We start from the raw sequence: 27,043 nt of genomic DNA, 5'->3' as shown, positions 1-27,043 counted from the left end.
ATTAGGCTTCACCGCGTGCAAATGCCAGCCCAGTTGTAATAAGCTGCCAACAAAGCAGAGAGACCTCGGAGAAGCTGCTTTTAGAAACCTAGCAGGGTAATGTCGGTTTGCTGGGTCGGCAGTCCCGACGGGGAACGGGCCGAAGCTGGGAGCTCACCCGAGAGGATGCTGACGAAGCTGTTGTACACGGTGTCGAGGTGCAGCTTGTCCTTGTAACAGGCAAGGTGCTCGTGCAGCTTGCGGATGCTCCGCTCCGAGTAAGGCATCAGGCTCAGGCAGAAGGCCACATCGCACCACTGCCTCTCCAGGCTGGAAGGGGAAATGACGGCTGTAGTAGAGCGACGCCCCACGTTTGCCGACTAACAAGAAAAGGAATGTTGATTCGATACATGGCATTTCACCAAGTTCACCGAGTGCCACGGCACTGCACGTCGCTTAGCTAACCCGACAGACACCGGAGCTTGACAGCGACGTGGCGAAGGAAGCTTTTTGGCCAGCCAAGTACCGGCACTCCTTAAGAAACAAATTTATTTGATACCTACAACACCTACTGTAGCAGCCCGAGTCCTCACCCACCACCCCCTGCTGTCCGAAATTCATAAAAAAAAAGTGGGAAGGGCCATGTCTCGGTGGGCTAAGCACAAAAAGTTAAAATAAAAAAAAAAAATTAAAGAAAGAATGGTCATTTTTACAGCGGAGCTGTTAGGGGCTAGTTTTCCCAGGATCGTGTCCGGTACCAAACAAATGTCGACACCGGTGGTCGACAAAACACTCTGGTTGCCACCGTCGCTCATATATGGCGGTAGCTGTCCAGAGTTGTGTTGGCCGGTTGTCTGCTTGCCACCGTCGCTCATAGATCGCGGCAACCTTTTCAGCCTTGGCAACCAGACAACTGGTTGCTGCCGTCGCTCATAGGTGGCAGCAACATTTCTTCGGGAGAAGAAGAGCGGGAACAGAACGAGCGGCAGCGCGAATAAGTTTGCAACCGCCGCGAAGCCACTATCGCCTAAAGTTCCACTGCGTCAAGCGCTTCTAATTCCAATTCCAATAAAAAAAAAAAAAAAAAAGATTTGGGTTTTTAGTTTATTGCATTTTCTGCGCAGCCGTGCTAGATACATACAAAAAAAATTTCAGCCTTCCTTTCCACTCTGGTGAAGAAGGAACAGCAGCGGAGCTGTAGCTTCTGTTTTCGGCGGTGGCTTTCCAGGCGAGCAACCTGCTCTTCTTTCACAAGGAAATCTGAAGCGCTCGATGCAGGCAGAATTCTAAGTGGAGAGTCAAAAAGTCTTGGACGACCTCAAGGACAACTTCTAGGACGACCTCGAGGACGAAGTTTAGGGCGACGCCTAGAGAAATTCAGCATTTCCGCTCTGGTGAAAACCAGGGTGGAAAGGCTGGAAAGGTTGCCGCCATCTATGAGCGAGGCCGGCAAGATGATTGTCCGGTAGTTGCCGTCGCTCATAGATGGCGGTAGCCGTCTGGAGTTTTGTGTCGACATTTCTTTGCGGGGGACACAATCCTCAGGAAACTAGCCCTTAACAGCTCCGCTGTAAAAAAACGGCTCTTTTATCAGCTCTGCGCCGACTGCGCGTCTTTGGACGAATATATAGAATATTCGAGTGACCGAATTCTAGAAATTCGATTCGCGAATCGAATTATTCGGGAACTTGTTATTCAATTTGAATTCGTATATTCGAGTATTCGTACACCTCGAATTCCGAGGCATCGCCTTCACTTGCTCCGGCGGCGAGTCGAGGGGTGTGGGGGGGAGAAAGGGGTCGCCAAATTGGTTGTCGTTCTGTCTAATGCAAACGAGGAAAGTGTTCTGTGTTCCCCTAGTAAAGTATCTGACGTCACAAAAGGTTCCTCGCGTGCGCTCCTCAGAGCCAGCATCAGGCGTCGTCGATACTGAGCTAGTTGGTGATTCATGCTTCTAGATACACGAAGAAAGAGAGAGACACAAAGATACATGACGAGAGAGAAAAGAAGACAAACATTGCTGGAGTAGCAGCCATTTACAAAAGATCTTCCTGCACACCCACTAGTTTCACATCTCGAAACTCATGGGTGTAGAAAAAGAACAGGGTTATCTTCATTAAATGGTTGCGAGTCCAGTAGTTTCGAGCATCTTCCTACAGAAGAAGCAGGCACCTCGGCGAATTTGAGAAGCTTACGCAAAGCGTAGAGGAAACGAGGTAAGAATTGCCAGTAGATTGTTGCGCTAAAGATGCAATTAGAATCGCGCCCGATCATTTTATGACGTCACGGCTCGACCAACCAATAACATTTAGTGGCGGTGAGCAATGAGCAGCTGCATGTTTTTTGTTTCTTTCGCACTTAGTGGTGTTTTGAGGTCAGATGATGGTGATATGTGGTGATCATATCACGCCACGCGCGGGCGTGGTTGCCCGACGAACCTGGCCTAGCCTGCCAACCGGATATGTCCCCCCTTTTCCCGCGCGGGAGAATTCCCCTCGCCCGCGGACCGCGGTGACTGAGGAATGTGGGGAGCGGGGGAGAAGACGGGGAAAGGAGGTGAGGCCGAGGAGGAAGACCTGCCCGGGAACAGGCACTTGGAAATAAAAAGATCAGTTGAGTTTGGGACGCCTATGGTATCACTTCTCCCAGGTTACGTCCCAACATTGGTGACCCGCGACGCTCAATCGCACAATGAATGATCAACTCAGCTCCGACGTCCCGATGGTTGCCGCCGTCGACAACAAGTTGCCCCCATTTCGGACCGCGGACCCCGAGCTGTGGTTCCTCCAGGTGGAGTCACAGTTCGCCGCAAGGCGCATCACCGCGGACCTCACAAAGTACCACCACGTGGTGAGCAGCCTGCCGCCCGCAACGGCGAGCGAGATTCGCGACCCGCTGTTCTCCCCACCGGCGGAGGATGTGTACAGCACGCTGAAGCGGACGCTCATTCGCCGGGTATCGCCCTCGGAACCGCAGCGGTTGCAGCAACTTCTTTACGAATCTGATCCCGGGGAACGAACGCCCAGTCAACTGCTACGCCACATGCAACAACTGCTCGGCAGCACGGCGGCCGGTCTCGACAGTCTCCTGCTTCGGGAGATTTTCCTTCAACGGCTTCCATCAAACGTCCGCATGGTGCTCACCTCCACCGGAGAGAAGGACCTATCCAAGCTGGCCGAGCAAGCCGACGCACTTATGGCGGTTGCAATACCCTCTGTCGCGACCGTGCAAGCGGAACCAGCGCAGCCGGACCAACTTCACGAGCTCCGAGCGGAGATCTCGTGCCTCACCAGCACAGTGGCGGCCCTACGAGCATCTGGCGTGCATCCCCCAAACCAAAGTGCAAAGCCGAAACCACAGCAGAGCCAGAAGGTATGCTGGTATCACCGGAGGTACGGCAACGCCGCACGAAACTGCGTGCCTCCCTGCGAACACTCGGGAAACGGTCGGGGCCAGCACTGAGGGCGACCAGTGCCTCCACCTTGCCCGAAAGTCGCCCCTCAGTTTTCTTTCTGACCGACCGCTCCAAGGGCGTTCGTTTCCTCGTCGACACGGGCGCAGAGGTGAGCGTGGTCCCGGCGTCGGCCGCCGATCGGAAGCACCCGAGCGGATTCCCCCTACAAGCTGTCAACAGTGCAACAATTGCAACTTACGGGCACCGCTCGCTATCCCTGGACCTAGGCCTCCACAAGACGTTCCGCTGGGTGTTCATGGTCGCCGACGTCAAGTTCGCAATTCTGGGGGCGGATTTCCTTCGCCACTTTGGCCTCCTTGTCGATGTGCGAAACCGAAGACTCCAGGATCCCATCTCACAAGCGGCCGTGCAGGGCAAGCCAGCCCAACACTGATCGGACCGCCAGGGGCAGCACGTTTCACTGCCATCCTGAACGAGTTTCCTGATCTGATGCGCCAACCACAAGCGGACTCGGCAGTCAAACATGACATGCGACACCACATCGGCACGACAGGCCCACCGGTTCACACAAGGCCCTGCCGGCTGCCACCCGAAAAGTTACAAGTGGCCCGTCAGGTGTTCGACCATATGCTGGAGCTCGGAATTGTCCGACCTTCAGCCAGCCCCTGGGCATCCCTACTGTACATGGTGCCCAAGTCGACACCAGGAGATTGGCGACCCTGCGGGGATTACCACGCACTGAATCGGGCAACTGTACCTGACCGCTATCCAGTGCCACACATCCACGACATCACTACGAATCTGCACGGCGCATCAATCTTCTCCAAAGTGGACCTCGTGCGGGCGTATTATCAGATCCCCGTGGCCCCAAAGGACGTCCCAAAGACGGCCATCTCAACGCCATTCAGACTGTTTGAATTCCTTCGAATGCCGTTCAGCCTCCGCAACTCAGGTCAGACCTTTCAACGCTTCGGCGTCTTGCACGGCCTCGACTTCTGCCATGCCTACCTCGATGATCTGCTCATTGCGAGCAGCTCGCCAGAGGAACACGAGGAGCACCTGCGCACCGTGTTCCGGCGCCTTACAGAAAATGGATTCGTCGTGAATACCTCAAAGTGCGAGCTCGGAGTACACAAGCTGGCATTTCTTGGACACGTCATCTCAAGCTCCGGAATTCGACCACACCCACAGAAGGTCGAAACCATCAAAGAGTTCCCGCAGCCCAGCACGAGGCGCCAGCACCGCGAGTTTCTCGGACTGGTAAACTTCTATTGGCGTTTCGTTCCCCAGTGCGCGGCCATTCTCCATCCTCCGCACAGCTTGTTGTCTGGCCCCGGAAGTGCTGCGAGCGTGCTCAACTGGAACGACGAGGCGATGATGGCTTTTCGACTAATCAAGGACAGCCTGGCTGATGCCGCACTCCTGGCATACCCCCAACCGGGTATCCCACAGTGCGTCATGATCAGCGCCTCGGACACGGCCGTGGGTGCCGTCCTGCAGCAGCTAAACGGTGGAGTATGGCGGCCGACGAAGCGGCGCTATAGCACATTTGGACGCGAGCTGCTAGCCGCTTACGCCGCAATCCGGCATTTCTTGGAAGGCGTGGAATTCTTCGTCATGACCGACCACAAGCCCCTCACCTACGCGCTGCGTTCCGCCATCTCGGATGGCGGCGCTCACACAGCACGTGAGCTACGTCAGATGTCGTACATTTCTGAATTTACGACAGATATTCGCCACGTCAGGGGAGTCGACAACGCCGTCGCAGATGCACTCTCGCGCAGCCCAGTTAGCGCTCTCTGCTCCCTTGCCGGGATCGATCACGGAAAGCTGGCGGCGGCTCAGCGCGGTGATGAAGAATTAAACCGCCTACAAACGAAAACAACCTCACTGACACTGCAGTGGTTAACTCTCACGGCAGCCCAGGAGAAGGTGCGCTGCGACACCTCTACAGGTAGCCCCCGCCCATTTGTTCCCTCTGGTCTTCGCTGCGAGATCTTCGCATCACTGCGCAGGCTGTCCCAACCTGGAATTCAAGCAACCCAGAAGTTGGTCACTTCCCGTTTCAACTGGCCCGGCATCAACCGCGATGTGCGCCAGTGGACACGTGAGTGCCTTTCGTGTCAGCGTTCGAAGGTGCAGCGCCACATTGTGACACCTTTGGCAACCTTTCCAACATCAGACGCTCGATTCGACCACGTCCACGTCGACATTGTTGGCCCGCTACCACCTTGTCAAGGCCAGTCATACATCCTAACATGCATAGACCGCTTCACGCGTTGGGCAGAAGCCATTCCCGTACCAGACATGACCGCCGAGACCGTCTCTCGTAACTTCCTCCAACACTGGCTGTCTCGCTTTGGAGTGTCTTCCACCATCACCACGGACAGAGGCAGTCAGTTTGAGTCGGCCTTGTTTGCTGGTTTTACTCATCTCATCGGCGCCGCGCGTGTCAAGACCACAGCCTACCATCCAACGAGCAAGGGCATAGTGGAGAGATTCCATCGCCACCTGAAGGCAGCACTGATGGCAAACGAGGGACATTCCTGGGTGGAGGCACTGCCCCTAGTCCTTCTGGGCATCCACACCGCGGTGAAAGCTGACATTGGCTGCAGCACAGCCGAACTCGTGTACAAGACAACACTCCGCCTTCCCGGCGAGTACCGTATTTACTCGCAGAATGAACGCACTTTTTTTTCCGAAAAATCGATGCAAAGTTAGGGGGGGCGTTTATTACGCGAAGTAAAATTTTTGCATCCGTATTTACTCGCATAATGAACATAATGAACGGACCTTTCATCCTGAAAGATCGAAGTAACTTCTTATCTCTTTGCGCGCGGCGCCCGACCCCGTAACCAAACTAAGCTGTGCAAAAAAAAAAAAAAAAAAAAAAGAACTCCTTTTTTTTTTTTTTAGTTTTTTGTTTTTTTGTTTTCCCGCCTTTCGCAAGCTCTTTTGTCTGCTTAGGTGTTGCTTAGGCGAGGGCTCTCCGCTTATCTTTCTTATCTCCTTGCGCGCGGCGCGCGACACCCATAACCAAACTGCAATGTGCAAAAGAAAAAAAAGCTCTTTCTGTTGTTTTCAGTTCCCTGGTTTTTTTGTTTTTTTTACTTGCAGCCTTTGGCTAGTTGTTTCGTTTGCTTCTTTTCTGCTCCTCTTTCTTACCTCTTTGCGCGCAGCGCACGACCCCCCCCCCCCCCCCCCCCCCCCCCCCGTAGCCAAACTGCGCTGTGCAAAAAAAAAAAAAAAGTTTTTTTTTAGTTGTGTTTTTTTTTTTTTTTTCTTTTTGCCGCCTTTCGCAAGCTTTTTCGTTCGCTTAGAACGCTTCTCCGCTTGTCTTTCTTACCTCCTTGCGCGCGGCGGCGTGGGAATCCAAAATCCAGACTGCGCAGTGCAAAAAAAAAAAAAAAAAGAAAAAGCTTCTCTTCATGTTTTTTTTTTGCTTCCGTTAGATCTTTGCAAATTTTTTTTTTAACGCCTTTGGCAAGGCGTTTTGTTCGCCCACGCTGCCCATGCATTCGCGACCTCGCTGCACCAGGATAGAAAAGTGCGTTCATTTCGCGCGCGTGGGGGGAGGGGGTCAAAATTTTGAAGTCCCAGTTGGGGGTGCGTTTATTATGCGAGTGAAAAAAAAAAGTCGAAATTTTGAAAGCCGACTTGGGGGCGCGTTCATTACGCGAGTGCGTTCATTGTGCGAGTAAATACGGTACTTTGGCCCTAGTCAACCAGAAGCCCGCGTCGCCACCGGAGACTACGCGTCTCACCTAAGGGACCTCATGGCAAAACTCAGAGCGACCCCTCCCCGTGAGCCAACAGCACGAGCCGCACACGTGAGCGCCGACCTCACATCGTGCACGACGCTGTGCGGCGCCCTCTTCAGCCCCCGTACGATGGGCCATTTATGGTGCTGCGCTGCAACAACAAGATGATAACCATCGACAGGCGTGGCCGACGAGATGTCGTGTCAATGGACCGCATGAAACCGGCCCACATGGAACGCTCGGCTACCACAACGTCCACCCCCTTCGCGGCCGTACCTCCTGCAAAGCTGCCTTCGGTGCCACTTCCGCCAGCTAGCGCGAGAACCATGTGCAACAGCCGGCGTATCAGGGCCCCTGTGCGGCTCGACCTGTGATTCCTTCTTCCGCTCGCTCACTCACTCACTAAGGAGGGAGTATTGTGGTGATCATATCACGCCACGCGCGGGCGTGGCTGCCCGACGAACCTGGCCTAGCCTGCCAACCGGATATGTCCCCCCTTTTCCCGCCCGGGAGAATTCCCCTCGGCCGCGGTGACTGAGGAATGTGGGGAGCGGGGGAGAAGACGGGGAAAGGAGGTGAGGCCGAGGAGGAAGACCTGCCCGGGAACGGGCACTTGGAAATAAAAAGATCAGTTGAGTTTGGGATGCCTATGGTATCACTTCTCCCAGGCTGCGTCCCAACAGATATCTAGATTCTCCAGGAAAAACTAAGCCAGAAAAAAGCATTAACTCATTTTTTAAAACCATTTCAGCTTTCCTTGAAGGAGAGATGCTTTTTACTATATACAGTTAAACCTCGATGTAACGAAGTCGGTAAAATTCGCAATTTACTTCGTTACATTGAAATTTCGCTAAATCTAAATTTGGCTTTAACTTGCGAAAAAAAAATTCCGAAACATTTTACGGGTATGAAAACTCACCGAAAATGACATTTATTTAGGGGCAAAGTAGTCCGCGAGTTTTGCTTGCGCCTTGTCCAACAGTAGCAGCGGCGTCATACGGCGTTCGAGCGCCCAGAGCGCTTGCACGGCATCTTGCTGCCTATGCGACGCCATGTACCTCCTCGGTACATCCATTGCGTCGAGCACTTCCCGAGTGCTCGTGATCTCGGCAGTTTCTTCAGGATGGCGTCCAAAACGTTCGCTTTCTCATCCAAAGAAAGAACTTTACGTTTCCTTATATCAGCAAGCACGTGAGTGAACCGCCCAGTTGAATGAAAAATAAAGCTGTGTAGTTTAAGCGGTGCCAATGTTTCCAACCTACACAGCACTCTTGAGCGCACGGTTTACTTGCCCCCTTGTGCCCACAGTGTGCTTGCGCCTTTGCTTTACATCACGCTCGCAAGACGATAATCGGTCTTCTCGGCCTTCTCCTAGATGGCACTGCCCGTGCAATCGCGCGGTCGCGCCATCACGTCGCACGTCGCTCCCCCGGTGAAGTTGGCTCCCGTGCTACCCGCGGTACAGTGGACTATGATGATCAGTGCATGTCAGTGGTGATGCTGTTATGCCGTGTTAACTTTTGGCTCGGCATTTTCTGGCCAGCCCCGCAGAATCCGCTTTGCCGCATGCCTCGCCGGCGCTCCCGGCGCCGCATCCTCGGGCAGCCTAGGAACGTTAAAAGGCCTGTCCCCGTGAAGTAACCTATCAAGCGCTCGCGTGTGCGCATAATTTTTTTTTTTTAACCACAATTTTTTTGCGAAGTTGTTTTTTAGAGTTGATTTATATATTGCCTTCTATGGCAATGGCGCTTCGTTATATTGAAATAGCAGCAAAATAGACTTCGTTATATAGAGACTAAAAATACATCGGGTCTATGGGCAAGAAATTATGAAAAATAAAATACTTCGTTAAATCGAGGATTTCGTTACATTGAAGCTCGTTATATCGAGGTTCGACTGTAGTAGGATATGTGGTTTCTCAGTAGTACCTCACAAAACTGGATTATAGGGAGTATTCTCTGGCGGCCATAGCTGCGTGAACAACTGCCAAGTGCGTACTGATGGCGAGCTTCCACAGTTCTTTTGCAACGTGCATTCCACACCATCAAGATTGCCAGTCTTAGTAACCTGTCAATGTGAGCTCGTTCTGAGCATGCGCCTTAAACAGCAACCACAAATATGGCATCCACTGAATACTCCCTAGAGCTGAAATTTCGCATGCAGTCCTTCTATATGATTACCAACACACCCTTCAAATTTAATTCAGATTGAGTAAAAAGTTCAACCTTCCAGGTGGTGTCCCCCTTAAAGTGGAGCGACGGCATAATCGGTTCAACACACAAATAGACATGTCTCAATTAGTAAAAAAAATTAGGTCAAAATGATCCCTTGCAAAGTTAGTGAATTTTCGAAGTAGGTCTTCGCAGCCTTTTCAAGCTGAAATACTCCCCTGGCAACAATGAGAGGTGATGCCAAATGTTAGTATTTAGGTGGAAGAACTTGTTCTCAAAGCTTTACAAGGAGTTTGATGGTGTGAATTAAAAGCTACGGAAGCTTCATTCAGCTGAATGAAAGAAGACGCACAACCTACTGTTTCTTGGACCGCCCGCTTGACTCGAAAGTTATGTACAACGTGCGACATTACGCCACTGGAAAGTGCAAGGAAACTATGCTGGTTCTGATATCCCCCTCATTGGATGTTTTCCAAGACCTATTCAGAATTTGGAGATACGGTCGAAGCTCGTTATTTCGACTCCCGTTATTCCGATCATCGCGTTAATTCGATCCTCCCGTTTAGCACCGTCAGAAATGTACAGGCTTCAATAGGCAGAAAACCCCGGCATTTCGATCTGATAAATATCCCCAACCTGATAATTCGTCCCTGGAGCCAGCATCTTCGTAACCGGGAAATATTTTTTAAGCTAACACTATAAGTTTAAAGGTTAAAACGGCGCCTCAGAACACAACATGCGTCCCTATCCATATTGGCAAACAGCCGTTGCAGCGAGCCCGCGCCTGATTGCGACACCTCCACAGACGCGCGATGCCCATCGGTGCTCTTTCGCGCGCTCCACGAAAGAGCGCCCGCGCAGACAGGCGCCCTTTCGCCGGCGCCTCGTGCCGGAGAAGGGGCCGATTTGATTAGTCGAGATAAGACCCAGTCAGAGCGCATCGGCCCGATCACTTGGGGAGGCGCGCGGAAGGAGACGGGAGTAACGAGAGGGAAATGAGTGAGCGATGAAGTGAGAAAGAACGTCGGGAGGACGGAGAAGGACTGGAGAAAAATGAGCGAGCGATGAAGAGGGACAGTGCCGCCACACGGTTTCTGGTTTCTGTTCTTTGGAGTGCGCGGCGTTTAACGCTCATACCGGAAAATGTCGAAAGAAAAGCGAGGAAAGTACTCTTCGAATGATGTAAAAACAAAAGTTCACATACTCAACGAAGTTAGGGAGGGAAAATTGTCCAGAAAAGAAATTGCCAAAAAGTATGACCTCAAGAAAAGCACGCTTGCTACCTACATTAGGAATGAAGCAGCAATCGTGAAAGCTTTTGAAGAAGAGCAATTTGTGAATTCAAGAAAATGCCTTCACAGTGCAGTTCCTCCAGAACTCGAAGAAGCCGTTTACAAATGGGTGACAGAAGTAAGAACGCACAACCTTCCGATGACTGGAGACCCGATTCGCGCAAAGCCTCAACAGTTCAGCGAACGTTTCGGCATCGAGGGATTTCGTGCTTCTGAGGGATGGCTCGCAAGATTCAGGGAGAGGCACTCTCTTATTTTTAAGCACGTGTATGGCGAAAGAGCCGATGTGGATGAAGATTTGTGTGAAAACTGGAAGACGTCGGAGCTCGCATGTATTCTTGCGGAGTATGCGCCCGAGGACATATTCAATTGCGACGAAACGGCGTTGTTTTTCAAAGCTCTCCTTGACAAAACGATAATGTTCGAAGGGGATCCTTGCACTGGGAGAAAACGCAGTAAAGAGCGGGTGACCGTGCTCGTGGCAGCCAACATGACAGGCACGGAACGTCTGCCTCTTTTGGTGATCGGGAAATCCAAGACGCCACGATGCTTTCGGAACATCCCGCGGCTTCCAACAGACTACCGTTTCAACAAAACTGCGTGGATGACACGCGAGATCTTTCAAGATTGGCTTCAAAAATTGAACCGCCAGTTCACGTCCAAGGGGCGCAAGGTCGTGTTAGTAGCAGACAACTGCAGTGCGCACACAAAAATGCCGGAGCTGTCTATAGGGAGTTTTAGAATAGCGCATAATAAAGCTTTGCGTACGCAAAGAATAGCGTCGTCGCCACTGCGCATGCTCCGAACGCAAACCATGTTTTGCGATTTGCGTGCGCAATTTTAGCGTGCGCTATTCCTCGGAAATAGCGTGCGTACGCAAAGAGTCTTTGCGCTTCTCCAAGGAGGATTCGTGATGAGAAGTTGGCTTAAGCCAAGACGAGCAGAGTTAAAAAATGGCGGCTCCCAGGATTATGTCAGCGGCTGCTTTGGCGGCGTCGTAAGTGCGACGTCGGCGGCATCCTCGCGACTGCGATTTTCAATACGAAACGAAAGTGTACTCGGTTTGGCCACGATCACCGACACCGTGATGCTTGTGACGCGTGAACATTTCTCGGCGAAGGTACGATATGCGAAGGTCAGTACACGATACCTCTCTTGCCAAGGCGACGCCAGCGGACGCGACCGGTCAACCGCTCGCGTCGCATTCTCATCTTTAAGCAAATGTAAAATGTTACTCTGAACCAAAAAAGTTACAGCATTTCGTGTGAGAAATAAAAATTGTGACTGTATATTGGTGGCGTCGCAGGCGTGAGATGCTTGGGCTTTTGCGTCGCGACGGAGAAACGCTATTCTAAAACTCTCTCGCGTCGTGTGCGGTGATACAAGCGCTAAATTTAGCGCTAGCGTTCGCTAAAATTGCGTACGTTATTCTAAAACTTCCTTATGATCCGCCTGATTTTCCTTCCACCTGCAACCACCTCACTCTTGCAACCAATGGATCAAGGAATAATCAAACACCTGAAAGGCCTGTACCGCAAGAATATTGCTTTGTCTGGACCAGGGTAAGCGCTATGAAGTCACTCTGTTGGTGGCGATTCATATGCTTGTTAAAGCTTGGACGGACATGCCAAGCCAGATCATCGCGAACTGCTTTCGTCACTGTGGTTTCTCGTGTGATGGAAATACCGCGAGTTTGACGGCTGCATCGGCTACTACGTCTACATCGGCAACTGCATCGGCTACTACATCGGCAACTGCATCGGCTACAACATCGGCAACCACAATTGAAGATGAAAACTTTGACGAAGAGTGCAGTGTTCTAATGTCCGCTCTACCCGAAAACGTTAGTTTCGATGATTACGTTGCGATAGATGATGGAGCGCTTGTGTGGAGTCAATTGACTGACGACGAAATCATAGCATCGGTTCAGCTTCCCGAGAGTCAGGAGAACGACAGCTGCGAGAGTGACGCTGAAGAGCCGCCGCCACGCTCATCTCCTGCCGAAGCATCCGCTGCGCTCGATGTACTTGCGAACTTCGCAACGTTTGCAGACACCGACGGGATGATGTGGTCGCACATTGAGGATATGCGGAAATTTGTTTTTGCGAAGCGTCTGACCGGAATGCGGCAGCAGAAAATATCGGCGTTTTTTTCGAAATAAAACTCCGTCGTCACGGTTGGCTTTTCGCCGCTTCTCGTGGCGAAAAGCCAACCGTACGTCGTTACTCGTTTTCGATCGGTATTTGATAATTCGACTCTTCGATAATTCAATCTATTTTCGAGGAACCGTCAGAGTCGAATTAACGAGCTTCGACTGTACTAGGCAGCAAGCTGGGAAGAGCCCAGGCATTCCAAAAACGTAGTAAGTCTGGGTGGTCAAAAAAAAAGTCGTCCCTTTGCTATACCAGCGTGGCCAAGGCAATGATAACGCAGAACGTGATGTGTTAGTGTAAGGAAACTATGTACACATGTGGAGACTGAAGGGTGCAAAGTAGGGGTGTGCGAATACCGAATAGCAGCTTTCAAATCGAATACCGAATCGAATCAAGAAAAAAAAAAAAACGAATATCGAATCGAATATTGAATAGTGATTTTATTCGTAGGAATTTTTCAAAGTGTGCTGCGAATGCGATTATTATATGTGCAGAGTATGCGCCTGGTGCAGAATATACGTCTTGTACAAAAAAAAAAAGCCAAAATGTAAAAAAGTTTTGGTGAAAAAAAAAAAAGCAGTTGCTGTTGAACGTTGGGCACTAAAGATCCAATTTTATGGTGCAAACATAATCTATCTACCCTAAACGTCACAAAAAAAAAAAAAAAAATTTACAGCCACGCGCGCCTTTTTTTCTTTTTAAAAACACAACCTAACACCGCAACTTTTTTTTTTTTAATGTTTGTATATCTCAGAAAAGGGGCATTTTGCGATAGTTGGTCTCCAATTTAAGGAAAAAAAATGGCCCTTAGGATTTGATTTCACATAAATAAATAGAAAGGTGTTAAATCTGAGTAAACAGCAACGAGGTAAACTGGCTTAAACTATATAATCTAAAGTAAGAAAAAAAATGTTGTTAGGTGGCGCAAGTCACCGTTCAACTGCCGCTACGCATCCATTTTTCCGTTTATCTACCCTGTTTTAAAGAGCCTTGATTTAAAAGAGGGAGCAACCGAAACTGAAACCACAGAGACGGCTCCATCGCAGATTGATCATGAATGCGCATGCGTTGTTTCTAGGGATGCCGCAAACGTTTTTCGAAAAGAAAGTTCGATGATCGAATCAAGCGTTTCGAAAGATTTCGAATTTTCGAACTTTCCATATCAAGAATTTCGACGGAAGTCGAATTTTCGAACTTGCTAAAGTAAGAAGTTCGACGCTTTCCGAAATTTCGAACTTATTACGCTGCGAAATTCGATTCTTGTCGAACTTTTGAACTTGATAGACTAAAAAATGTGATGATTTTCGAACTTTCGAATTTCTTGCACTAAAAAGTTCGAAGTTTTTCAAACTTTCGAACTTCCTACGCTAAGAAATTCGATAACTTTCGAACTTTCGAACTTGTTAATCTAAAGAATTCGAAAATTGTCGAACTTCCGATTTCTGAAAAGTCAAAAGTTCGACGAACTTCGAACTTTTAGGGTAAAAGTTCGAAGTCCGTCGAACTTCGAAAGACGGGCGGGCGGTTTCATTTGGTTTCAAGCTGTGAGGTACATTCGTAATTTTTTTTCTCGCATTTTTACATGTGGCGCTGCATTACTTGTGAAAGACAATGCCGTTTATTTCAATCGTCTGGCATGCTTGGTTTTAAAGAAATAGATTCCCGAAGGAGCAAGGAAGGACGACGGATTTTTGACAATTGTCATTTGTGCCATATTTGAAGCGCGCTATAGCCGAAGATATTTATGGTAGAGATGTTAAACTTTTTAAGAATGATCTATGTATAGCCTAGGTAAGTGTAGTCTTAAGATATGATAACTATTCTCCAAGACGAGTTTCGAAGAAATATCCAAACATGTATCTATGGGCAATTATGCCCTAAACTTGGTATTTTTTTTTCGTCGAAATTGTTTGAGGTATCACATTTAAATTAACACCACGGACAGTACATATCATTAACATCTGCAGAATACAAATTAATGTATATATTGTTATTTTCATGTTGAGGAATAAATTAACTCGGGGAAAAAGATTTCTAATATTGTGCAAACTCGGCACGTCATAAATATATATATATATATATTTTTATTTTTGTTATTTTTTCATCTCACGTTTTTGGGACATGTTTCTTTTAGCCTGTACACATTTTGGTAGAAGAAACTCGTTTCGTAGTTCTGGGCCTGTGAATATGCGAGAATACAACACTTCCGGTGGATTCTTGAGTTTCTTTTTTTCTCCAGCTTTTTATTTTTTGCATTTATTGTTATGTTTATTTATTTAATATTTCTTACCAATGGCACAGTCATTTAGGTCGAAAAGACATAGCTTTGAACTTCCGAACCACCGAGCATGTGATGAGTAGCGCCTTCTGACAACGCGTTTCTAACAATGACCATCTACGCGACCTTCTATGCAGTGAAGAGCGACAGTAGCTATACAAATGCATAAATAATTTCAGATTAAAATAAGCTCGACCATGCCTTCTTTCCCCGTATTGTTTTCTTTAACAGTCCGAAATATTTTTGGGGGTGGGGGGGGGGGGGGGGAGAGAGGGAGAGAAAGAGGCTGGAGCCCTCCCCCCCTTCCCCCTTCCCCCCGTTGTTCCTCTTCCGACGCTACTGGTGTGGTAGAACGCACCTCGACCTCAAGTTGTGTCAGCTTCTGTGCTTTTTGCTCGGCGTTTCTTCCGTCTCGGAAAATAAACCTCCAAAGCAATCACAAACTAAAGAATTGTCAAGGTGCAGCCGAGCTGGTGTATGTTGATCATGATGCAAACTCCCTTGCAGGCGAGCTGGTGTATGTTGATCATGATGCAAAAGCCCGAGACTGGGAACGAAATTCGAAAGAAATAGTGTAAGAAGAAAGAGAAAAGGGGACAGGACAACGTCTCAAACTCAGCTAAGTTGAGTTTGAGACGCTGTCCTGAGCCGAGTTTTCAGCTGGGTTGAGTTTGAGACGTTGTCGTGAGCTGAGTTTAAGACATTGTCCTGTCCCCTTTTTTCTGTCTGCTTACAATTTTTTTTTTTTTTTTCAAATTTCATTTAAGGTACAGTTGAACCTCGATGTAACGAAGTCGGTAAAATTCGCAATTTACTTCGTTACATTGAAATTTCGCTAAATCGAAATTTGGCTTTAGCATGCAAAAAAAATTCCGAAACATTTTACGGGTATGAAAACTCACCGAAAATGACATTTATTTAGGGGCGAAGTAGTCCGCGAGTTTTGCTTGCGCCTTGTCCGACAGTAGCAGCGGCGTCATACGGCGTTCGAGCGCCCAGAGCGCTTGCACGGCATTCTGCTGCCCATGCGACGCCGTGTACCTCCTCAGTACGTCCATTGCGTCGAGCACTTCCCGAGTGCTCGTGATCTCGGCAGTTTCTTCAGGATGGCGTCCAAAACGTTTGCTTTCTCGTCCAAAGAAAGAACTTTACGTTTCCTTATGGCAGCAAGCACGTGAGTGAACCGCCCGGTTAAAAAATAAAGCTGTTTAGTTTAGGCGGTGCCAATGTTTCCAACCTACACAGCACTCTTGACCGCACAGTTTACTTGCCCCCTTGCGCCCACAGTGTGCTTGCGCCTTTGCTTTACATCACGCTCGCAAGACGATAATCGGTCTTTTCGGTCTTCTCCTAGATAGCACTGCCCGTGCGGTCGCGCTAGGTCGCGCGGTCGCGCCCCCGCTGAAGGTCGCGCGGTCGCGCCATCACGTCGCTCCCCCGCTGAAGTTGGCTCCCGCGGTACAGTGGAGTGGACTATGGTGATCAGTGAATGTTAGTGGTGATGCTGTTATGCCGTGTTAACTTTTTGCTCGGCACTTTCTGGCCAGCCTCGCGGAATCCGCTTTGCCGCATGCCTCGCCGGCGCTACCGGCGCCGCATCCTCGGGCAGCCTAGGAACGTTGGAAGGCCTGTCCCCGTGAAGTAACCTATCAAGCGCTCGCGTTTGAGCATAAATTTTTTTTTAACCACAATTTTTTTGCGAAGTTGTTTTTTAGAGTTGATTTATTTATTGCCTTCTATGGCCATGGCGCTTCGTTATATTGAAATAGCAGCAAAATAGACTTCGTTATATAGGGACTAAAAATACATGGGGTCTATGGGCAAGAAATTATGAAAAATAAAATACTTCGTTAAATCGAGGATTTCGTTACATTGAAGTTCGTTATATCGAGGTTCGACTGTATTAGGATTTTGAATCATGTAAAAACTAAACTTACTATATGCCAGCATCACTCGGGCGGCGTTCAAGCGGATTAGTACCAGCGTGCGGGGGGGGGGGGGGGTGGCAGGTGGCGGGTGGCGGGGTGGCAGGGAGGCAGCTTGCCAGATCACTTTAAGGTTTTTCTGAGCCTCAACCACTTGCCTGCCCCTGGCCGTTTCGAACTGGATGAGTATCGTTAAACAGTGCGTTCGTGTGATCACTACTGCGTGATGCACGTTAACCCCCCCCCCCCCCCCCCCCCCCGGGCTGGCCGTCACAATTACTGATCTGCACATGTCACTCTGCACTGGCAAATAATCCAGCACATCCGGGGCACTCGTCGTCCCCTTTAATTGCCTGACCAACTTCACGCAGTCTAAATATAACACTCGAACATTTCTAAACCTGATTTCGTGAAAACCAGTGAGGCGTGAAAACGTTAAGCGCTGTTCACACTCTTGGGACCGAGTAAAACCGAGAGACCAGACCGGCTTTTAGGCCTTTGGCGACTTCTTAGGATTGGATGCGCGCGCTGCAGCGGAGCTGGTTCTAAGAGATCGCAAGAGGCTTAAAAACCGGTCTGGTCTCTCTCGGTCTTACCAGGTCGCAAGAGTGTGAACGGGCCTTTATTTGAAACTGAAACTGTGGCGGAACATGAAAACCGGACTTCGAACTTTGCTCACTTGGACTTGAAAGAAATCCGAAACCTAAGTTGTTTTTTTTCGTTTTTTTTTTCGAATTTAGCGCTAAAAAGTTTAAACCTTCGAACGTTTCAAACTTTATGTAGAAAGAAATTCGAAATCTTCGAATTTATCGAACTTTAAGTTCATAAGAATTTGAAACGTTCGAACTTTTCGAATTTCAGATCCAAAGAAATTCGAAACATTTGAATCTCTCGATTTTCAAGTTAGGGAAAGTTCGAAATCTTCGGATTTCTCGAACCTCAAGTAAAAAAATATTCGAAATAATCGAACCCGAACTTTTAGAAACCGTGAAAGCTTCGAACTTTTCGATTTCGAAACCCCACGATTTTTGAAAGTTGCGAATTTTTCTATTCGAATCTCCGTACGGTCGAAAATATCGAAATCTTTCGAATTCGATTCGGTTCGAAAATATCGAAACCTTTCGAAATCGAACCTCGGGTGGTTCGCGGCATCCCTAGTTGTGTTGTCGCGTGGAAAAAAGGCGAACAAACAGAAGAGCGACGACGCCTGCCCTGCCTGCCCGAACCCGACCGACGCTTTCGTCTTTTCGGCGCCTTTTCGCAGTTCGTAATTCAAACGCGGCTATCGAGCTGTTGGAAACCCTCCCAAATCTAGGCACACTATTTTTCCATTCCGTTTCTTCCGCGCCAAGCCTAATTCTTTTCACGAGTAAAGCCCCTCGTTTCAAATTGAAGCGCCGATGTAAAACACACTTGCCGCACTCGCAGAAATCGGCTACTGCACCACTGCACGATCACAGAAAGAAAACCAACGTTACCACGTCGGCGAAACCAACCGAGTTGTCGTTCCGATTCGGAATCCGAATCAGAATTTGCGGTTCCAAAAGAAAGACAACGATAACTCGGTTGGTTTCGCTGGCGTGGTAACGTTGGTTTTCTTTCTGTGATTGTGCAGTGGGGCAGTAGCCGATTTCTGCGAGTGCGGCAAGTGTGTTTTACATCGGCGCTTCAATTTGAAACGAGGAGTTTTACTCGTGCAAAGAATTAGGCTTGGCGCGGAATTCCGGCTTCCCAACAATTCCTCTCTGGAAGCGGCGCAAGCGGGATGTTTCAGTTGTGATTCAAGGGTAGATTGTGTCATGATCGTGAGTAAATCTTCGTGCTATAAAGTTTGTGGCGTTCGTTACTTTTTTGTTTTCTAACCTGTGCGTTAAAGATTTTTTTGGAATGGTCGGACCAAGAGGTGTTTCTCGCATGGTCTGTCTAACATCACGGCGCTTACATCGGGAGAAAAAACTGCTTTTTTGTTTGCTCCGCGCCCACCGCACGTCTTTGGCCGAATATATCGAATATTCGAGTAACCGAATACTAGGAATTCGATTCGCGAATCGAATTATTCGGGAACTTTCTATTCGATTCGAGTTCGTATATTCGAGTATTTGCACACCCCTAGTGCAAAGCAGCCCTCCAGTGAAAGGCAAGCGCTTCAGCTCTCTGTGGATGTCTCAGTTGTGGGTGCCATCTGCTGCAGTTGCAACGTAAATGCGACTTTCTCAGAGCCTCTTGGAGTTCGAGACGCAGTAGACGACGGAGCGTGCAGAAAACACTCCAACGGTTGGAACGCAGCAGCGCTGAGCAGAGCCCTGGCATAGACTCGCAGCGAAAGAGAACCACCCTTGCAACTACCTCAGTCTGTTGCGGCAAAGCAGTCTGCTTTCTTTTTACTCTGTTTTCTAGTCACTTTTTTCTATGCTCTTTCTCTGGGGAAGCCAGAAGCGCGCTCGTTTCACGGAGCGGTGCGCTGCCATATGTCTGAATACATAGTGTTTTACTCCTACTGGAAGTGGCACGGAGGCACTCGAGGAAGATGTTCGGCAGGCACTGGTGCCAGATCCGTGAGTAGGCGAGCGCTGTGTCAGCGTTTGACTGGCGGTCGGCCCATCGATTTCCGGTGCCAGCGCCTAACTGGATATGGTTAGGTACCAGCCATATAATATATATGTGTTCAAAACCCAGGGAGCAGCGGTTAAATGCGGCTGCTAAGGGAAAGCAGCTCTGGAAATAAACTGGTCCAGAGGTCTGATCTTGGTCACCGCAAAACTGAGATTTAATAGGCCTTTTGCGAGCAAAGAATGTGGTTCATCTGTTACGAAGCATCATTCGCAGATAGAAATAAAACAAGAAAACACCACACATCATCTACCAGCAGAACGGAAAAAATGTTGATTGTCTGCCCTGAACCGAGCGTCGCAGTGAAGCAAGACCGAAGGCAGGCTGAAACTGTGATCATCTGCTATTTCACGTTGGAAGCCATCGCTTCTTTTGCAAACCTCAAGTCACCCTGCTGCCGTACACGAGCCGACATTGACCGGTGAACGAAAGAGTACTGAGAACAAGCACATCTGAGGCCGCAAGGCCTTTCCTGCTACCTGCAAGTTGATGAGACATTCTCATCGAAATATTGCCCGATTGAACAGGTCAAAAATTTCTCATTGGCCGATTACGCGCGCCCAGTGGGGAGCTGCGATGCCACGCCCAATTAGCAGCCAAGGACGCACGCTCTCACTCGACCGAAATCAGACACTGAGGAAAATTATACTCACTCCACTGTGAGAAACCTCAGGCACAGCTTGTCCACAAAACCCTCCAGCTGCCGGTCCTTGTCGATGCAGGCAAACAGCAGTCTGAAGAAGAGAAGCGACAGAAAGCACTTGAGGCCTGCAACACATCAGGCAGGTTGCAAGGCCCCGACCTTGAAGACGATGCCTTTCCCGACTTCGAAGTCTCGCGGATTGTGGCATGCCTTCTGTTGCGAACCACACACTGGCTAGCCCGTCCACGGAGTAATGAAATGCCGACAGGCGGTTTATGCATACATACTACTGCAATGTCTCGAAAAACGGTCTGCACCGAATAATTGTACAGAAAAGTCGGTATTGTTCAGGGCTGTTCCTGAGTTCACAACAGTCTCTAAACACCAAGCTCTAAAGCTTGAGAAAGCGTTAGAGATAACAGGTGTGGGGAAAAGATGGAATGCATCCTGTGTGACCCACTGCATGTGTGTACAACAAAAATGCTAGTTTCATGGCATCTACGGTTCAAAATCCACTCGGATAAATATCAGATTTCTGAAACGCTTTCTCGCCACACAAATTGGCCATCCACCGTATTATATTCATAATTTCTGGATGCTACTGAAAATCAAAAATATTTTGTGTACGAGAAGCATTCTCAAAACCCACACTTCTCAAGATTCACGAAATACTAAGCCCACAAAAATAAAACCTTTTACAGCATATCGGAGGCCCTCTAACAATTGAATGTATATGTACCCATATCTAACAGTTATAGGACACCGTTTGACTCCAATTCAAAGGAAAAGGATAGGCTGTTGCCTGTTGCATGTTCCTATAATTTCACGCAAGCTCTGCAATCAATCTATAAACCCTCAAAAATGAACAAAGAGTGAGACATAAAACGTTTCAGGCTCGCTCCAGACGGGGCAATTTCGCCCAGCAACTTGACATCGCAACACCAGCAACACGGGCCATCCGCATTCACACGCAGCAACCGAATTCCTACGACTTGCCATCATCATCGTGAAATTTGATTTTTCTCTCACTATTTAGACGCACAGTTACATGCTATAAACATGTTTTTGTATCCTTAAATTGCATTAAAAATACTAACTAATCTTGCTGAAACTGTTTATTTCCAGAAACGATCCATTTCAAACAAGAGCCAAGTCTTTAGTTGTCATCATCACCACCACAGGGGTGTCACGTGAAAATATTGCATTCCTGACTGGCTGCTGCCGCTTTGAACGTCTCCGAGTTGTCCGAGCTGCTCGTCCGTTCGGAGACGAACCCGATCACAGCAATTTGTGTCGATCTAGAGAAAGCTAGGAAACAACCCGCCAACAACCCCGAAATTGCTGAAAAAGTTGCCCCGTCTTAAGGGACGAAGTGGGGATCGACAGAAACTTTTTTGATTTTCAATAGATTCTAATAAAATTTGGCACATATGTTGGTAATGCCTGTATGGTGATACAAACAAAATACCACTTTCTTATCTAAGTTACTTTTTGATTTATCAAACTTTTCTGCTTTGGTCTTTGTGGAGAGCCTGCAGAATTAAAAAAATACAATAGAAGGGTGGTTGTACAACGACAATATTCCCAAATGTATCCTACAAAACATGACATTCTTGAAATTTTTTTATTTTTGTCATAATTATTTTTAATTTTAATTTTTGTCACCTGGTTCGGACAGGAACAAAGGACATGCAGACAAAGAAGCCCCTCATAAATTGAAAAATAAAATAATCTAAAAAAATAAGAATGTCATGAGCTGTAGAACAGTTCAAAGAGTATAATGAAACAAACGGAACAAAAATGCTCAAAGCGGTAGCCAAGATATCAGCTCCACGAGCTGAGCGGAAAGCAAAAAGTAAAGTTCTGAGGAAACGGTCTCTAAAGTTCTAGGTTCTGCTTCGCACCTTAGAAGCCACCAGGGTTGTAGTTTTCCACGTCCTTTTCAGCACGGCCCCTCTTTGGCTTCTGGCCTTTTGCTTGAAGAGCTTTTGAAGCTTTCTTTTTCCGCGAGGCGTCCTTCTCCGCTGCCCTACGAAGGGCGAGTCCTCCAGGTCGGATGCCGAGGGAAGAACTAAACTCCGTGTAGGCACGATAGCTGCCACAGTTGAACTTGCAGATTGCCTCGCTGACGGCAGTCTCTGCTGCAATCAGGGAGGCGTGCTCATCTTTTGGAAGCACCGACCAGATTACCGAGTGAAGACTCTCTGCTGCATTTTGCGTCTTCTTTCCCTTGCACCGGTCAAGGAGCTGAGGCTCGGAGAGGCGCTGGTACACCGGCAGGAGGGCAGTGGCAACATGGCTCGCCAGCTTGTACTTGTGAGCTGGCTGAGGCTCGCCTTGAGCTTCTGCCGCTCGATGTCTGCACCAGCTCATGGGTCCAGGTGGACAAAGATGATGATGTGGTTCTTCATCTGTCGAAGTTATGTGGTAGAAAGTTGCCATCACCGCTCGCTGCATCTCATCGACGTCAGGGTGGCTTCGTAAAGCCATGCCGTAGTAGCTGGTGAGCCTTTTGATCAGCTCCTGTGTCAGGCCACCTCTTCCGCCGAGGGGTTGTCCTTTCTTGCCCTTGGTAATGAGGGCACGCAGAGCGGATCCCATCCTCTTCTGCACGTGGTTTATGCAGTCTTCCTTTTGAAATGGAATAAACCCGTAGGTCGCATCCTCGCTGAGGGCCAGAAAAGTGCGGCTGTCACCGTCGCATACAATGTTGGTGTAGCGCAAGTCGTTCTTGGCTAGGGAACGTCCAAAGAGCAACAGGGCCGCCTCAACTTCCATCCTGCCCGACTTCACTTCAGTGTTTCTTTGACACTTGTGCGACTGCACCCACTGGCTGTAGCCCTCAGCATCTGGCTTTGGGCCCACTGCGCACCCGTGGCAAAGGTTGGAAAGAACGACAGAGTCCAACACTAACCCCGTGTAATACTCAATCACGGTACCCACACCAATGTGGGATGTGTGACCGCGTGTCATCCACGTACCGTCGTATACCACAGTCACATTCTTTGTGAAGGTTGGGTCCATTTCTTCGTACACTTTGCGCACAGCATTTACGGCACCAGTGCATACACCTGCTGCAGCTGTATCTGCGGCAGGGCTGAACTTGGACTTGAGGTGCCCCTGGAATGTTTTGTGGTGCATTCCCCGATGTGACACGTTCATAACAGACCAAAAGTCTGTCAGTGTAGTTGCACCCTTGCCAACACTCTTCATGGCCTGCATTGACCTCAAGTTCACCTCGAAGGCCCTGCTGTCTTCTTGTCGCGGTGATGACCAATGGTCAGTGACAACGCCACACGCAGAACAAGTTAGGAGCATCTTCACCGCCAAACCAAGCCTTGTTCCCTGCACGACGGTGACTCCCGGCTTGAAGCACTTCGGGCATGGTGTCTCGCTGAGGAGCGCGTTCAGTGCCGCGACCTGAACCACCAAATACTCATCAGATGGCTCCGCACTCGTGGGTTTCTGGCCTTCGCCGGTCAGATTCATTTTCCTATCAGTTGCCGACACTGAACTCAATGACTCGCGGACCGCAGCAGCGCACTCGCGGGACTCTTCCGTCGAAACAAAGTTCGGTTGTAAATGCGCCTGAACGGTGCGATCGGTGCTCGTGGAGGCCATGTCTTCGACGCCAGTAACAGGACGCGAAGTGCTAGGTCGTGCATTCAAGTCGTCTGCAGCAAACTGCGCTTCAATGAGACGCGCACTTTCGAGACTCGGCGGCGGGAGGGAAGTTTTCTTACTTTTCTTGGCCATTGGGGATTTCCGCTTGCGATTTCCGAAGCGATGCGTCGTCCCGTGCTTCTTTTTGAAGGATCGTCGATCCATGATCGCGCAAAAAAGTCGGAGCGGGAGCAAGAAAACAGCGTAACCCGAAACAAAGAAGAGCACCTTCGGCGAGCAAGCGAGCAGGCGAAAGCGGCGTTGGAGCAGACGACGCTCCCCCAGATACCGGCCTCGCCGGCGCTGTTGCTAGGGGCAACCACTCCGCCGGCCAATGATGGAGCGCGCCCGACCCGCGCAGCAGAGAAGGCCAATCGGAGGCCGCCGTTTCCAACCGGGAGGCTTCCGAAGTTTTGTTTTTTATGTGCTTAGTTCGCATTTGAGGAGACGGTAGACGCGGGAAATAGGAAGATGACGAAATGCGCTTTCCATAGATACCAAGATGGCCGCGCTTCGTAGCGCAGTCGCGGAGAAACGGGGGTTTGAAAAACGTGGATTTTTCACGGATTGGAAGCAATATTTCGCTACCTTACCTCATATAAGTGATTATTTAGAGCACTTAGAGATAGTTTTCAACAAAAAAAACTTTGAGAGGGCAAAGAGGAAGACCCATAGACGTGAAATAGTCGACTTTGTAAAAATCAACTTTTTTGACATTTTTTGTGAGTTGATCCCCGCGTCCTCCCTTAAGTGGGCCTTACTGAACAAAGAAACTAAAGGTCACAGTTTGCGAGGATAAAACCCAAAATAGCTCTATCTACTCAAAATTATGCCAGAACACCACCACTGTAACCATCACTAAAAAATTTTGGTCGTTCAAAACATTTCATGAGTTGAGGGTATGATTGCTAATAAAGTAAACTTTCCTTAGTTCGACTTTGGTTAATTCGATTTTTCGTCTAATTTGATCATGTTCAATAATTCCTCCAAGCATGCATACATTTCTATGGGAGAAAAAGTTTGACAGTTCAAACTGGGGAAGACTCCGCATAGAATAATTCGTCCGGAGCGAATGTGCGCAGGCACACATTGCACGGCACCATGACAGAATAACCACCAACGTGTGACGAAATGCGGGCTCTTTACTGCGAAGCCGAACGTGTGCAAATATGCGCCTGCTCCTGTATGCCGTTGAGATGGACCGCAGCTAATGACACGAGCCAGCGCAACCAATCTGGCGTAGAGCAGCGCGGAGAACATAGCACGTGGTCGGGCGCGGAGACAGCGCTCTCTTAAAGCGCTTTTCTGTAGCATTGTGTGCGGTCCATCTTGCGTGCCGGAAAGCGTGAGTTCTCTTTTCTTTTTTTTTTTGTTATTTTTTTTTAGTCGCCAACAGTCTGGCCGCCCGGCGCCGAAGTCGGCTCGTAAAGCTTTCTCAGCGCGTGCTCTCAAAGCGCCTTTCTGTAGCATCGTGTGCAGTCCATCTTGCGGGTTCTCGTTTCCCTTTTATGGTTGTTATTTTACTCTGTCACCGACGGTCTGGCTGCCCGGCGCCAAAGTCGGCTCTCAAAACAAAACTTACTTTTTCCATTTTATTTATTTATTTTTTTTTTTTTTTTTGTAGTTCGCGATTTTTTGGGGGCATGATGTTTAGTTACGCTGTTCTCCGGAGCATGCTTTTGGACACGCGTTTTAAAGGGACACTGACAGGGTATTTATGCTCGCCGAGGTTTTTAGTTGTACATGAAATATGAGAACCCAACTACCCAGAACACAATTTGCGGCTCGAAATTCGGTTTCTTCCCGCCCGAAAACCGCTGATCAAGAACCGGCCGGTTCGAGTTTCGCCGACTCTCTTTTTCGTGGTCACAAGCTGTTTTCTAAGGTTTTGACGCGACCACCAAATTTAATCAAAGTCGTTGGTGACTGAAGGCACACACTCAATATTAAAAACAGAAAAAATATGAAAACAACTTTTTGTGGCTTCTTAAAAGCTGCAAATACGTTGACTGAAAAAAAAAAAAAGTTGCACAGAGAACCGGAAGCATTCTGTGCGTGCGTTGTTTTGCGTATCGTGGGACTTGCGGGGACGGTGATAGCAGCGGACGGCGGGCGTGGGACCTCTACTTCAGGACTGTCGTTCGCGGTACCGATGAATTCTGTCTGCCTTTAAAAGAGAAATTTGGGACCGATCAAAAGAATTGGTATTCATCTCGTACGACACGCCTTACCACCCAGGGGCGGATCCAGAACTCCGTTTTGGTGGGGTGGGGGAGGGGGGGGGGGGGGAGGGGGCGCGGGAAATATTTTTGTGTATGTGTGTGTGTGCGGGGGAATCTAGAGTAGGATGAACAAGACTCCGGTTGCGCTTTTTGTTTTAGCCGCCGCAGAACCACACTGCGCCGACGGCACCTAGATGTGCGCCGCTGCGCCAACTTCTTGGCTCCAAGCCATGCTTTGAAATTGACGCCCCGGACATCAGTCTCGGTTGAAGCAACGGAGTGGTTCTCCAAGCTCAGAGTACAAGTGTGCCTGCTAGGGTGCAACCTACCCTATTTTGAACCCTCGTCCTTGAGTACCCAGCCTTCTACCACCTGGCAGGTCGATAGTCAGTTTTATTTTGGGAGGAGGGGGATCAAGAAGCGAGCGGCAGAATACCTTAAAGCAAAGTTTAAAGCTCACGACACTCACATGATTGCTACATTTCTTTGGCCCCAGTTTCGTCAGCTTTGCATGCTTTCTGGTAGTGATCGCTATAAAGTCCTCGAGAACGTCGAGCAGCGATTGAAATCAAATTCGGCTTGCGTGAACCAAGATTCAGAGTTTCCAGGACCCCAAGAAACGAAGCGAGCAAAGACGACGTTGGACAAGTTTCTTGAGTGGAAAGATGTGCAACAATCAACTTCAAGTGCTGAAGGATCTGACAAACTTCAGCAATATTTGAAAGCAGACTTTCTAAACATCAGTGAGAGCAAACTTCTGCCCTTTTGGAAGTGCCATGAGAGTGAGTTTCCAGGACTATCTCGACTCGCCAAGCAGCTACTTTGTGTGCCCACCACGAGTGCTTTCAGTGAGAGGAACTTCAGTGCTGCTGGCTACCTCATCCAGGAAAGGAGAACCCATCTAAAGCCAGATACGGTCAATAATCTTCTA

The 27,043-nt window shown here is 48.9% G+C and overlaps 1 protein-coding gene across 1 annotated transcript in view; it reads right to left on the bottom strand.

The window, feature by feature from the left end:
* LOC8034613 (condensin complex subunit 1) overlaps window positions 1–27,043 on the bottom strand; it is a 182,994-nt gene that overhangs the window by 21,898 nt on the left and 134,053 nt on the right. The window contains exons 29-30 of the mRNA XM_042290992.1: window positions 20,238–20,318; window positions 158–309 (exon numbers count right to left, since the gene is read on the bottom strand). Coding sequence (XP_042146926.1) covers window positions 158–309; window positions 20,238–20,318 — 233 coding nt within the window. The remainder of the gene's footprint in view (window positions 1–157; window positions 310–20,237; window positions 20,319–27,043) is intronic.

The sequence above is a fragment of the Ixodes scapularis genome, unplaced genomic scaffold (genome assembly GCF_016920785.2).
Source record: "Ixodes scapularis isolate PalLabHiFi unplaced genomic scaffold, ASM1692078v2 PGA_scaffold1__304_contigs__length_218370807, whole genome shotgun sequence".
NCBI lineage: Eukaryota > Metazoa > Arthropoda > Arachnida > Ixodida > Ixodidae > Ixodes > Ixodes scapularis.
The sequence above is the reverse complement of the archived record's forward strand: the minus strand, read 5'-3'. Positions and strand labels throughout refer to the sequence as shown.